Below are 15571 nucleotides of genomic sequence, written 5' to 3'. Positions count from 1 at the left end.
GTTGAAACTTACAATCTCTAACGGGAGAGTGGCATAAATTGCACACGGTGTTATATTTATTGTGCAATAAGTTTAGCTCTATTGTTAAGGTAGAAGCACAGTGATTTATGTAATTCACTCTCATTTGTATATACTAATTTGTCATATAGTAATTACATTAATTTCTATTACTTTTGTGTTGCTATAGCATTAACTATGGGAAGTTGAGAATTCTCCCTCTTTATGTATCAGACATGATCTGTATCAGAAGGACAGATATGATGTCTGAAAAATGCCGCATTCTAACCAAAACTCCACATTTCATATCCTGTGACATTATAAGTGCTATTATTTATTTTCTAAAAGAAACTCTGCATCAACTCGACAGAAAACATGGAAAATATGTCTCGGAACTCAAAATGTTGATATTAGACTAATTATTTTCTCCTAAATGTCGGAACACCCTTTCTTTCTTGATAAAGCGTGTTAAATAAAGTCTTGTTTTTAAAAAGGAAAGTATCTGAATCATATCTTGTCGCTAGTGAGTTTCAGAATAATAGTTTATAACATAATTATCTTTACACAGTAAACATTGGACAATTTGTAGAGTCATTGTTACTCTGAACGTCTTGAAACAAATGTTAAAACAACTGTCCCATTCAAATATTTGAATCTCTGGCGCTGAAATTGCCTTGAACAAATGAAGTGTTAATTAACAATCTACTGTCAATGTTTCTGACTTCGAAAAGTTTAAATGTTGTTCTGAGAATTTAACATCCGTTTCAATACACATTTGTGTTGTTAAGAATATATTTCCACATTTACTCTATTTCTTGATAATTTATGATTAAGGCATTGATTTGATTTAATTAGAAATATAACATCGTATTTTGGGAAACATTAATTGATAAGTTATTTATTTTTTGTCTTTTTAGTTGAATTGGACCAAAAATATCCAACAGCCAGATGCACATTCGAAGAAGGTTGGTGTGGATGGAAGAACACGGGATCTAAGATGAATTGGACATTAAACAGTGGACCTACGAATGCATCATTCACAGGACCTTCAGTTGATCATACGTACGGAAATAAGACAGGTACTTTTTTACACTTCCATTTCCAACTCATTGTTCTATAGAATTGATGTCTATTTTACATATTCTCAGTAAATTCAACCAGTAGGCTTATTCAGTAGTAAGTCAATGTTAATTAAAATAACTTAGTTTGTTTTCTTACTGATTACGTTAATAATGTGTGCAAAGTATCCAAAGGTAAAACTAATAATGTATGGAGAGTGTGATACCTTGTTGCATCAGTTTTGTGTCACTGATGTACGTCAATGCTTGTGCTACCAATATTAGACGTAGTAAAATGTATAATGATTAATTAACAGAAATCATAAAGTTTGCTCATTATAAAGAATATAAAACTATGGTAAACTCCTAAAAAGCTTAAACTAAAATAAAAATTTTATATTGATAAAATTAATTTATACAAGCTTGATACCTTCAAATATTTAAAAGTGAAATTGAAAAGAAAATTATAACAGAAAGATGTTAACCAAAAGAAGATTCATTTTCAGTTTACAAAGATGTGAGGATAAAACCTGATTATAAACTAGCTACTCCGTCAATTACACTTAGGAAGAGAAAGCAAAAATTTTCACATAAGAATCCTTTATGGGTCAATCCATGCAAAGTGATCGAGAAAAAAGAAAAATTGCCGCTCAACCTTTTCAAAAAAATCTAATTTTTTCATGAATGTTTAACCTATATTAGAGTACTTCAAAACCACAATTAATTATTTTTTACATCATCTCATGGCGACGCATCGGCGGCCGCGATTTTGCGGTTTTTCGATTTTGGGCGTTTACGTTGTTTTGAATATCTTAGCATGTATTTGTCCTACCAACCGCCAAGTGAACTTTGTGGTGGACAAACACCGTGTGCGTCGGTTTTCTCGGGGGTTCTTCCGTTTCTTCCCACTTTCTTCATTCCACCATTTCATTCATTACTCATCATCACCGTCTCCTTTAGCCTAACCGGCATAACCGTGGGACGTAAAACTTAAAGATTTCATTTCATTTTTTCATTTTTTGTCCTACCAAATTGAAAATTGCTGGACGTCCCCAACTCGTGCAGAACTAAAACTTTGATCTCTTAATATTTTTGCCTACAACCACTTGAAGGGGGTGAAATCAGGGTCTACAGTAACAACATTTTTAGACATTGAAAATATGTTTGGGAAGAGGAAAAAACTGACTTAGAGATCTGAATTTGTGTGTGTATGTAGTCCGGAGTCATAAGTTAATACACAAAAATTTACAGACCTGTAGCTCCTCCCAAAGGCCTGGAAAAAATTGTAAAGTTGGGGATTAAGCGACTTTAGCATATTTCACTGTCCAATATCTTCAATGGGCCTGAATAAAAAATCTGAAAATACTCTAGGAGGTGTTTTGTTCATAGATTCAACTGAAAATTTGATGTTGTGAAGTGAAATAAAGTAGGATGAATAGTTAGTCCCATCAAGGCTCTCAAATTCGTTTTTTCCTCTAGTTATAACACTGTCGTACCACATCCACAGCAGCACTGGTGAAAAATGCCGCTATCCACTGGCGTTTCTGGCATGTAAAGTTTGAGGGGGACATCAATGAAAGTGATTTAAATGGTACTACCTAGCCCAACCTGTTTATTAACTTCTATTCTATTTGTTACATTTCTGCTTACATTCACGGACCCCTAAGGTATATCAAAAACTCGATTACAATTGTAGGGGCCGCGGTGGCTCAGTGGTGGGATTCGCTGACTGACTGTTGTCGGGAGTAGACGTTGACAGTTAAGCTCCGGGAATAGTGATTTGTTTTTGCGAGCTTTGACTTTCTTTCGACATTACTATAACTGAACAGGGTTTGTAAGTTTTGGTAGTGTTTTGTGGCTCGTGTTAGTGGTACCATGCAAGAACTTCGCAAGAATAGTATAAAATTTTGTTTTGACAAAACCACACGCACGATACACCCTAGCCCTGCTGAATTACATGCATGATTATGTGTACATTTTCCCAACATATTTGGGGATATTCAAGCTTTACAGCTCCATAACGAAGATTATTGCATGTTTGTTCAATTGAAAAATAGTGATATTTTAAATAGTTACGAAAAGTTTATGTCTAAGGCTCCAGACAAATTATCTTTTACTCATTTTGATCAATCTGTCAGTGATGTGTATATTATGAACACACAAGGTAATCTCACGAGAGTTAAAATTATGGATTTGCCATTCGATTTTCCTAATGAAGAAGTGTCTCAGGTATTATGTAATTATGGTGAAATTAAAAGTGTTGAGTATGAAGTCTGGAAAACTGTGTTCACTACACGCCTTTATAGTGGTAACAGGATTTTTTCGATGACGTTAAAAAAACATATCCCTACTCGATTACATTTTGATACTATTAAAGGCAATGTCTCCTATCCAGGACAGTTACAAACTTGCCACGCTTGTGGATCACTCGATCACCTAATTTCCACGTGTAAACAGCTGCGACGTCCTGCCCGGTCCACGCGGTTGGAAGGGGACACCTCTGTAATGACAGATCTACGTCAAGTTACAAAAACTACACGTCATGTACCCGAACGACCTATGCCTTTGACATCCTCTGTTAGTACTACAAATTCCGACGCTACGTCCCAACAAGTGTCAACACCGCTGTCTACTTCAGAAACTGATTTCCCCCAATTGACATCAATTGACTCATCCGCTACCATATTAACAGCTAAGCAACCCTCAGTTCCCACTGATTTGGATGACGGGGTACCATGCTCCCCCGAGCCCCCCCCCCCAGGTACACCACCCTCATCTCTCGCTTCATATGCGACATTAGTACTTCATGATCCAGCGACAGGTCTTCCTTCTGCTAAGCATGCCATGACCCAGGATATAGTGCTTCGTCCAGCTGTACCTCTGCCCGCTGACGTCTTTAATGATGATAGAAACTGTTTTTCGCTTATGTAAAACACGTGAAAAAGCGTAAACCGAATATACGAGAAAGTGTGAGTGACCTCCAAACGCCTGACCTTGTAGAATAGCAATTGTTGTAAGACTTCACTAGTTTCTTTGCTTCATCTTGTCATCACGAGTTGTATGCTGTTCTGGTGTTTTGCTTCCTGCTTGTGTTACTTGCGTTAAGTGGGAAAGCTATGTCAATTTGGATTTTTCCTGCTTGTGTATAGCAAAGACATTAACCTATTTTCGAGAAATTCATGGTTTTGTGTTTACAATCCAGTGCTTATTTGTTTGTTTGTTTGTTTGTGTGTGTGTGTGTGTGTGTGTGTGTGTGTGTGTGTGTGTGTGTGTGTGTGTGTGTGTATGTGTGGTCAACAATATGTATGGTGTTTCGCAGATTTAGTCAGTGTGTGTGTTGTTCTGCGGGCGAGGTACACTTGCAGGTATGTGTCGTGGAGATTTTTACGGCCTTGTAAGGTACACATTTATCTTGTGGGTACTCTTCTTGTGTTTTACATAATGAACGCTGGGATCAACTCCCGTTCGTATTTAACTTTAAACATTAATTCTATAAGCAGCATACCGAATAAACAGCTATTAGCACACTTCATAGCGCTTCATGATACTGATATTTATTGTTTGCCGGAGGTAAAGGATCCCGACCTATCCTTTGTGTCTAATTATAATGTCATTGTCAATATTGCGCCCCATCATTGGGCACCACTTTACTTGTGAAACGAGGCCTCCACGCTACGCATATCCAACTATCCTCGTCAGGGCGGGCCATTCGATGTGTTATTGATGGTATATATATTTTTGCTGTCTATGGCCAATCAGGGACAAATCAGCGAGTGACCCGCGAACGTTTTTATCACGAAGAAGTTGTTGACATGCTACCTATTAGACGATATCCGATTTTGTTTCTTGGAGACATGAATTGTCACATGTTTCCTCAAGATACGAGCGGTGAATATCACCCATCTCCGGCTTTTCATCGTTTTAGACATTTGGGCTTAAAAGACATTTGGCTTCATTTTCATAAGAATCATACTTTTACTTTCAAATCAGCCCAAGTGGGCTCACGCTTGGACCGATGCTATCTCTCGGCAAGCCTCCTAAGCAGAATATTTGATATACAGTAATATGCGGCTTGCTTTACAGACCATACAGGTATTATGCTGATATTACGCTTTCCGACGCAACTTCCCAAATTGTACGGTCGTAGTTATTGGAAATTAAACAATCAACTTTTAACCATCGAACACGTCCGGTGTTTATTTCCACTAGTTGGACACAATGGCTACGAGCTCGTACGATCTATCCTAATATTAACATGTGGTGGTGTCGCTACATTAAACCCGAAATTCGAACTTTCTTTCAAGGCATGGGGAAATTACATGAGCAATCCTGAAACAACGGAATGAAAATAACATGTAACAATGTAGCCAACATAAATTTAGAAACATCCATACTGACTAACAAGAATAATGACCTCTATTGAGTAATGTTCAGAAACGTAATACCTCTCTAAATAAATGGAAAGGTGGATGATTGTGTAAATTCAAATGAATACATCAAGAAAGAAATGAAGTTGAATATAAATTCGTTTGATGTTGCAGGTAAACAGCTACAGGCAAATGATTATTGATCTGAACCCACATATTCATATGGTCAATATCTTGCAATGTTTGGGTTATGTTGAATTTTGAATCGAATCCCATTGACTGCCCAAAATGCAACTTTGTGGTGTTTTAGTACACATATGAAACTACAATCTGGACAATTTTGAATATATTCAGAGGGACATTTCTATGCGAAATTCAAAATTCAAATTTTAATTTTAATTTTTGAAGTATTATTTTTTATTGTACAGTTTTTTTAAATATACTACAACTTCCGGAGCAATCTTTAAGCTTTCCAATAAAGTTTGTTCCATGCCTCTAGTACACATATTAACCATTTTATGACAATTTTTAATAATCACTGCAACTGAAAAAATGCTCTTTTTTGAAATTTTTGAACACCCTGTATGGGGACACTTTCAGAAGGAGAGGGGTAATGTTTGGGATTTTTTCATCTCCCACTGTAATAAAGCTGTGCACCAATTTTTACAAAAATCCGAGATCGTCAGGTCAGATTTTCGCATTTTATTGGTTGATTTCACATCGAATGTCCCATCTTCATTCATTCGAACCGTTGAAATAAAGAGATCTACATGTGAACTGACCGAATAACACCGTGATCGTGAGTTTTTTCGGTGTTCTCCCGTTTCCTCCCACTTTCTTCATTCCACCATTTCATTCATCTCTCATAATCACCGTATCCTTTAGCCTAAGTGGCAGAAGCGTGGGACGTAAGAGTAAATATTTCATTTCGTTTCACGAACCGATCGAAATACAGAAGTTGTTGCCACCAGGCAGCAACTCTAACCGTCGCAGCAGACGGTTGAAAGCATCATAGAACGGAGACTACTATTGTTTTTTGTTATTATACTATTTGTTTATCATTTCCATTATTTACTTCTTTGTTCTTCTCACGTCCATATTTTACGCTGTTTGTACCATACTTAAATTAATCCCTCATTGTAAATTCAAGATATTGCGTTTTTGAACATTTCGTATTTTTCGTCAAGTACGGTTACTGATCAACATTCATGTCAAATTTGGTTATGCTAGCTTCAGCAGTTTGGAATGTCTATATTTTCGACATAAGTTTTAAGCGGCCATCTTGAACTCAAGGTGACCATAATCTTTTCAGTTAAGGTTGTTTTTACATTTTGACCCTCTGCCATTTTGCACAAAGTTATCGTAGAGAGTCGAGACTTGTTCCATCTTTCATGTAACAACAGCTTTCAAATGATGTTCTACGTAACCCTCCCTTGCCATTTAAAACCTTTGAGTTGGACCCCACCTGAGAACCTTGGGGGCTCTGGGACAAGACGTTTTCACTTTAAATCGTTGTACTTTTAAAATAATGACACTCGTGCTTCTCTGTTTTCACATTTGTCTCACCATTTCCGATTTATAGGGGTGGCCATGGACTTGTCAATTAAGTTTTTGTTTACATTTTGACCCGCCGCCATTTTGCGTAGAATTGTCGTAGAGAGTTGAGAGTCGCTCTATCTTCTTTTATTTCACAACAGCTTTCAAACGATTTACTACTGAATTCCCCTTGCTATTTGAAACTTTTGAGTTGGACCCAGTCTGGGACCCTCCGGGGCACTCTGGGGCAAACTTTTTACCACAAAAAGTGTGCTCTTAAAAATGATGGAATACGTGTCCGTCGAGTTTTCCATATACACAACCGTTTCCGAACAAGTGACCCGGTTCAAACTATTCTGAAAATTAATAGCTTTTACCATATAAAATATGTTACAACTCACTAAATCCCGACCGGTGGCACGTATAACATTGGGATTCGTCTAGTTATAACATACCAAATGCAAATACAATTGTCTCGTTCTGATCTCAGGGGAACCAGTTAGTGGTCTTCCTTTGTAAGTCAAAAGACAAAATATACCAGCTGATGAGCTAAACGTCCACTAGGTTATGTACTACAGGATATAAATAGATTATTTGTCTGAATTTTTTTTCAAGGACGCAAATACTTTTCTTACCTTTCTTTTCACTTTTGATGGAAGTATCTTAACAAATATCTCGTAACTATTTTTCCTCTAATGGTTTTGCTTTCGTCATGTTGCTATTCAAATTGTACTCACCTTGAAACAAAACAAGATCTTCGATTGCAGATTTGCTTTTAGATTCACTATTAGTGGAGCCACGATTGTTTGCACACTGCGAACACTTCTTAATTCTTAAATATTACACCATGTCATGCGTAACATAGTTGAAATTATGACGTTTCATGTTTCTGACAGACTCCAGGAATTAACCTGTTGTGACATATTTACTCCCTAATCAAAAACATGTCTCCCAAGATAATACAATTTATAGTAAATTAATTATGAATTTAGGAAATTTGAATACCTTATACTCTCTTGGCCTTCTTACTCCTACTAACGAATCAGCAAAATACCCTGAAACACGAAGGGAAAGTGAATTTAAATAGTTCATAAGAATTTATACAATGTTTATTTGAAAATAAAAGCATAAGCACAAGGAGCATGTAAATTAACGAAAGAAATCGTACTCTTTAAAAGAATCATATTTGATCATTCACTATAATATTCATACTCATACAATATTCATACAGAAATGAAGTAAATTTGAGTGCTTTACTGTGTATATTTAAATAAATACCTCCTAATTCTCGTTCCGCTGGCTTACTTCTCATTTGGTGTGTGGCGTGTTTAGAACTATCAGCATATTATATTATTATGTAATGTCTATTAATAGTTCTTCAATATATGCTTTAAGGTGAAATTTTATTAACACTATTATGATACTTGCCGTGCTTCGCTATGACATATTCAAATGGTCTTTCAGTACAAAACTTAGATAATTGTATCAAGTTTCAATTTGCCACTACCCCTACTCTCAAAATCACTTGAATTATTGCAAATGATTTGTGGATATGTGTACGTGTTCGGTTAAAAATCCAACATATCTTTTAGCTGAGGCATCTGCTTCTTGCACTGTATGAGTTATGTTTGTGAAAAATATTTTAAAAATATACAGTGTGCTAGTTCAGGAAAGTCGCAAATGAAAGTTCATGGACACTAAGTTCTACTCGCAAAGTTTCTTCTACTTTTTCCCATAAGCTAAGAATCTCCATAAGCCTTTTACTTTTAAACAGAAATGGTATATCAGAAAAATTCATGGACACTGTATGCTATCAATTATTTTCAAACCTTTTTTTCCTAAATTCGTTCATATAAAACTTCTTAAAGCCAAGATAAAACTATTACAATCTTTTGCATGTGATTTGTACTTAGATATATGTATTGAAAATTACAATTTAATGAAAAAAATCTCGTATGCTCAAACTCATTTTTCAGGATTCGTTTTTTAAAACGAAAAAAATAGAAACTTTTTCCCGAAGTCAAAATCTAGCTAAATCATCTTCATATACCTTAACATTGCATATTTATGTTAATAGCAAAATGTGTTAGCATATTTTTGAATCAAATTCGGTCATAAACGAGTTTTCTAAACGCAATTTCTAGATAAATTCCTTCTCAACTTGAAAATGATATATTTCAGTACATTTTATAAAATTCATTGACTAAATTCTAGAGTCATTTCCAGGAAAATTTAATATTTCTAACCAACTATTTTGATGATCATTTCATCGCATCTTGAAACGATAGATTCAACCTACTTTGTGGAGATTGAGTGTGTTCTACTTTGTGCAAAACCTTCATCATAACTACCTGCAGTATGTTATTGTTAAATCGCTCGTATGCAATTTAGTCATAGCCAAGACCCGTCAATGGTAGATTCATCTTACTTCATTACGATTTTAGAGACTCAATAATTAGGATTTCTCTTGATTAGATTTTAAGGTTCGCTGGGATTGTAATATGGCAAATTAAATATGCATTAAAATATCAAATAATACTTTTGATAAAGTGGATACTTTCAAATATCGAAGATCAATATTAACAGACGAAAACCATATTGAAGAAGAAATTAAAAGTCGATTAAAAGCAGAGATTTCGTGTTATTATTCAGTTCAAAATCTTTCGTCGCCGCGAATTGTCGAAAACTTAGAAGATTAAAATATATAAAACAATAATTATACCTGTTGTTCTGTATGGTTGTGAAACATGGTCGCTTACTTTGAGGGAAGAACGTAGACTGAAAGTATTTGAAAACAATGTGTTGAGAAGAATATTCAGACCCAAGAAGAATGGGGAAAGGGGGATGGCGGAAACTTCATAACAAGGAACTCACCAAACACTTTTAGGGTCATCAAATCTAGGAAGCTCAGATGGGCACGTCATGTAGCCAGAATGGAAGAAAGTGGAAACGCTTTTAAAGTTTTAACTGGAAGTCCAATCGGAAAGCGACCATTAGGAAGATCTAGGCGCAGATGGAAGGACAATATTAAGATGAATCTCGCAGAAATAGGAATACAACGTAGAAACTGATTCAGTTGGCTAAGGACGGAAATAAGTGGAGAGCATTTGTGAACGCAGCATTGAACATCCGAGTTTGTTAGCTAGATTATCTCCCAATGATACTTCCTGAAGTTAATATCTAACTATATATTTCAACTGCACTCTATGAAATGAAATGTATCAGATAACAATTTTTGTGTAATGTATAGTAGATCAAAAGAAGTTTTCTGAGTTCAACACACGTCCTATCATCAACATATTGAATTAATTCAAATGAATCAGAGACTTGTTTTTCTTTCAAAATTAAAAGCTATCATTACAAATGTACTCTCACATGTGTCAGTCAGACTCTCCTGCTTTCTATCTTCTTTTCCAACCTCTTGCGCCATCTATACTGAATTCATGAAAATAATTAAATGCTTTTATTTGCTGAAACAAAAAGCCTACATTTAAAAAAAATGTGCTGTTAGGCTTGTCGTTTGAAAGGATATGAATAGCAGATCTGTAATCTACACACTCTCTGCATCCTCAAGATGAATTCGTGGAAATATATCAGAGACCATTTAATTTGTTTGTGTGTTGTTACGTCCAGCGAGTAAAAAATCAATATGTGACAAGGTAAACGAAGCGCTTCTTCACATCCGTTCTTTTCCTCTTTATTATCAAAGCGAATTCATACAGCTGATTCACACGCTTAAACAGAAGTATTCTGTGAAAGACAAATTCTCCAATAATAGATAGAAGAGTATAGACGGTGACAAGTATTTTATGGAATGAATGCTGGAGTAGAATATGATGTTGTTCGAGGAAGTAAATTATTGTAAAATTAATGTAAGGATTTGTGAGCATAAAAAAGTAATGAACAGAAATACGAATATGTATTTCGGGGCAATATCTTGGGTAGACAGAGTAAAGATTGGTGTAACTTTCAGCAGCAAGGCTGTAAGAAACATGGGCCTACATCTTAACATGGAATCCCTACCACATGAGCTCCTGCTGGAAATTGAACCCGACACAATATGTGTAGAAAGAGTTGTTCAGTGGAATATACTCGCAGTTATAAGTATATGTCGTAGTAAAACATTCAGTTGTCATTCGAGGAAATCAAAAGGCATGCATTTAATTATTATTGATTATTGAGAAAAGCAAGGCGAATTTCAGGTCTTCTGTCTGAATCTCTGCTCATGACAAATTTTATAAGCGGCTCTTATGTAAGCACTGAGCCTTTCGTAACTTATCGCGTTCGCCTAGTTAATCCAACATTTCTTTGTATACTACATTATTTGGAATAATATTCGAGAAAGTATAGAAACTTACATTTGGAGGTTCATCATACAATGAATCTTGATCTTCGGTCGTGCTTGAGGTATTAAAATCACTGTGATCATCCCTGCAATTATCACCAAGTTGACAAAAACAATGAATCTCATATCCGAGTATTTATCAATTGGATGTGCGTTCTCCCAGGACCCACTTCTTCTAAAAACTTTCTTTAAACCCTTCAGCATGAGTAAACTTTCTGTTACTCTATCGCCAACTTAGCCCTAAAGTTACTGTAGCACCTAATCCTTTTCAAGAAAAAGAAGCATCGACGGAGATGTGATATCAATTACGTGTAAGTACATTCCTGTCCAAAATTATTGTCGCATGTCTATAAATATGTTGCTGTAGGAATATAATATGATAACGAATTTGCCCCGTGTTTCTTACATTTTTAGTATGTGTATAATCGGCAAAGACATGTATGTGACACATTTCATGTCAAAAGAGCAGTAGATGAGATCAATAAAACGAAAATAAAACGTTTTTGTCCATTTAGCAACATTTTGTTTTACTCATACTAATTTTCGTATTTATAATTCTCTCCCTATGAAATTTACCACAAATATTCATTTCCCGATTATACAGATAGTATCAGTATTAAAAGTATCCTACAAAAGCATTATCAAATTATGTCTTACAAGAAGGAAGTTATACAACAATCATTTTGGACATGAGTGTACATTACACAATATTATACACTCAGCATAAAGGTAGCATACTAAAAGTACAGGATGTTGCCAGAAAAACTATTTGTCTCTTGCGGAATTTAAAATCGACTTCTCAAATATCCGTCAATTCTCAGTCTTGTCATGCATTGATGTTATGACAAACACAGAAATGGTTGTCTTTATGCTGCATAACTAACTTGCAGCTCGCTGTGAATTGCGCCTTATTGTCTGAAATATCACTTACTGTCCTTTTAATCACTTTCTGAGGCACTAACTTATTAAGGAAAGGTTCATTTTGACCACTTAGCTTTAAATAGAAACGTACCACATTTTTTTCCTCCAATCTGATTTCTGTTTCGGATATATAGGCTTTGGCAGAGAAATGATAAGTGGTCATTAAGAAAGCTTATTTTAACTAATTAGTCTCTTGTTTTTATATAGCTTTTGTGTGCATTATAAAAATAACATACGCTTTTGAGGGAAAGGTAAGTTATATTAGTAACATACTGTATTCATGACAAATTAACTTGGCTTTTAATCAAAATGAACTTTAAGAATGTTAACTTGTATACCTTATAACAAGAAGGAAATGAGTATTTCTACCATAAAATGTTCAAAATGTATACACAAAAATACAGTTAATGAAATTCAACATTTGTAACTGTTTTTTTAAATTATTTTTTAAAGGAAAATACGTGTTTGTGGATATGCCAGAAGGCTCTTTTCTTGGAGACACAGCAGAATTAGAAAGCGCTAAGTATCGAGCTCCCCCAACATACCACAGCAATGTTAGCTCAGAGTACTACAATAGCTGTCAGGTAAGTAACGTTATTTATTATCTGCTAATGTAAAACACTTTTATATTTTTCTTATTCATCGAACTACTGTGTTGAATGATATTACATTATAAGTAGTATGTGTCACTGTTAAGATTATGAATATCATTGTTAGGAGTATGCGAATCACTCTCAGGTGTATGTAGGTTACCATTAAGAGAAAATATAAATATAATATGCTTCTTAATAGAGTATTGTTTACATATACAGTTTGTGAATAAATATAAACCATCAAACCACTGGCATCAATCCCACCGACGACACCGGGGACGTCCCCCCAATATTTGTAAAACGGTTTTAGTCCCCGCAATATTTCAAGCATCAGGTCAACTATGATCTAAAAGAGGCTCAACCATGTAGCAGTTTGCTACGGTCACAAAACAATGTTAGACAAAGTGGATATGTAAAAAGTAGCAAGGTTGTTTCCGATTATTGAGAAAAGGCACTCAGTCTTTGGGCAGTTTTATGAAGGTGACGGTGGAGTAAACTGTAAAGTAAATAACATATTTTTATTTAGATAGTGAGCAGTAGAGCGAGTTAAAAGTAATCAACTATTATTTAACTATATAATGTTGAACTTATATTATTTGTAGGCCTATAGGCCTGAAACCGATTTTCAAAACTTCATTGTTTCTGAGTATTCACTTCACACTTTCTTTTACCATTATTTTATTTCTGGCATACATTTGTAGTTACTTAAGTTTACCTAGAATTGTAAACCAAGATGGAATTTTACTATTTAAATAAACAAACTGTAAAGCGTATATGCTTTTCTCTACTATCACCTTCCAAAAATATCGACTATCAAAGGTAGAAACAAAATTATTTTTTTAAAAGTTTTTATTTCCTTTTTAAGTCAAAAATGCTTTAAAATGCAACATATAAAGACTATGAGCCTTATGAAAAGTCGTTCTGACGCGTAATTAGAGCCACACCAAAACGTTCGACTAACATATGTTTTCTGCAGTAGTCAGACCTTTAGTATGACGCTAATTATACGTCAAAATGACTCTGCATAAGGCGATATAATTTTTGCTTTTTGGAGGAGGGCTCCCGCTTTCCTGGAGTATTCCATACATCCCAGTCACTACAGTAGTCTGTGTCCCACAAAATGTATGTACTGCTGACGCCAATGCATTAAACAACCCATTCCAGTCAACGGCGCCGACTTTCCAAAATTTATGTGGGTGTATATCAATGGCGGGTCGTGTTATATGTTTCCAGGGGAGTCACGATATTTTTTGATTGATTTCCTTTTAGTTAAAATCTTTTATGAACACTGTCATAAAGGGCTCGATTCTGTTCACAATATGGTTTCATTTTTTATTGTGTGGACTGTTTTTGACTAGGCCAGAGACAGGCAAGGAAAGAGGGTGTGTGTTGTTTGGTTGTCTTTGCACAAACACATTTGAAACAAACAATATTGTTTTAGAAGTTAGAAATTTTAACTTCCATCTCAACCTTTTAATTGTTTATTATTTTTTTGGTAATGGCAAGTGAGAAGAATTTATTTTGTTTCTATCTAAAAATCCTGTGTAAAATTATTTGCGTGGGTGCTGTAGCTCCGAAGCACCCACGTAGTCGGCGCGCATGATTCCAGTTGAATTTGAAAATTAGTGATTATAACATCGAACGACATACCTTTTGGTGCTATAAAAACTATTCATACTTTTTTGGTGCTATAAAAGCTATAAAAGCTTTTCCCGAAAACTATTCATAAGAATTGACCCTAAATCATGTCGTTTTGTTCTACTTTGTATAGAGTATCAGTTGATCTATGCTTCATCTTTCCACAATATTGTAACGAAAAATTAAAACTTTATAATTTGGGGAGATATCTCATTAGTTGTACTATGTATTGTTATCTCGACAGTATCATAATGAAAAGCTTGAAAGTATATTTCAATTTTAGTTTCATCTAAATAGGTGGCATGATTGAAAAAAAAAGTTCAGGAGTATTGTCAATTGTTCTCACCCTGTTTACAAGTTCTACGACGAAAAAGTTCAAAATGTGGAAATAAATAAAAATACTTTAAAATAATAATATATAAGATTATTCCTCATATATATTATTATTGTTGACGTCTGGCTTAATAGTCATTCTTCTTTTATATGAACTCGATTTTGGAATGAATGACATTTGAGTTAGTTTTAAAAATAATCAATTTCAAAATTACAAAACGTTTTTCATTTTTTGCTAGCCATGGATTCTTCTGTAGTTAACGTTCCCTGCTTTTTAATATGTGTTACCTTTTACAATAATTTTACTTATTATTTTGTGCTGAGGAGTGGTAAATAGTTTTGTAAGCGAAAATTGCTTTAGCAAGAGAATTAGCTAGTTCTTGTACTTGTAAGTCCAAGTGTGTTTTAACACTACCGTAAGCAAACCTCTTGAGGAAATGTGTTGCACGATCAGTGTGCAGTTAAAACGAGGTTCTTAACAAAGGGGGTCATTAGCTTTAGCACTGGCTTCCCTTAACTCTTTGTTTTAATGAGGAGGAAGTCTCCTTTGCCTTCTCTTTTCAATTCTATTTGCACAAGCATCTGTTTACAGCATCCTTTGGAAGAGCTCCGACCACCATTAGGCTCCGCCAACCAGCCAACTAGGAGAGACGGCTGCTCATTTCCATTTCAAATGAGTGACGCATGAAGGGAAAGACGAGTTGCGGGGCCTCAGTGGAAACCTCGTTCACTGAATCTTTCTTTACCACTCCCGTTAGCGTGAGAGGCAGAGGGAGTGAGTTT

The 15571-nt window shown here is 35.0% G+C and overlaps 1 protein-coding gene across 1 annotated transcript in view; it reads left to right on the top strand.

Annotated features, from left to right (window-relative positions):
• Positions 1-15571, top strand: part of Alk (Anaplastic lymphoma kinase) — a 1262077-nt gene that overhangs the window by 747288 nt on the left and 499218 nt on the right. Inside the window, exons 6-7 of the mRNA XM_081725826.1 lie at positions 915-1076; positions 12678-12808. Coding sequence (XP_081581952.1) covers positions 915-1076; positions 12678-12808 — 293 coding nt within the window. The remainder of the gene's footprint in view (positions 1-914; positions 1077-12677; positions 12809-15571) is intronic.

The sequence above is a fragment of the Thermobia domestica genome, chromosome 9 (genome assembly GCF_964235325.1).
Source record: "Thermobia domestica chromosome 9, izTheDome1.hap1.1, whole genome shotgun sequence".
NCBI lineage: Eukaryota > Metazoa > Arthropoda > Insecta > Zygentoma > Lepismatidae > Thermobia > Thermobia domestica.
The sequence above is the reverse complement of the archived record's forward strand: the minus strand, read 5'-3'. Positions and strand labels throughout refer to the sequence as shown.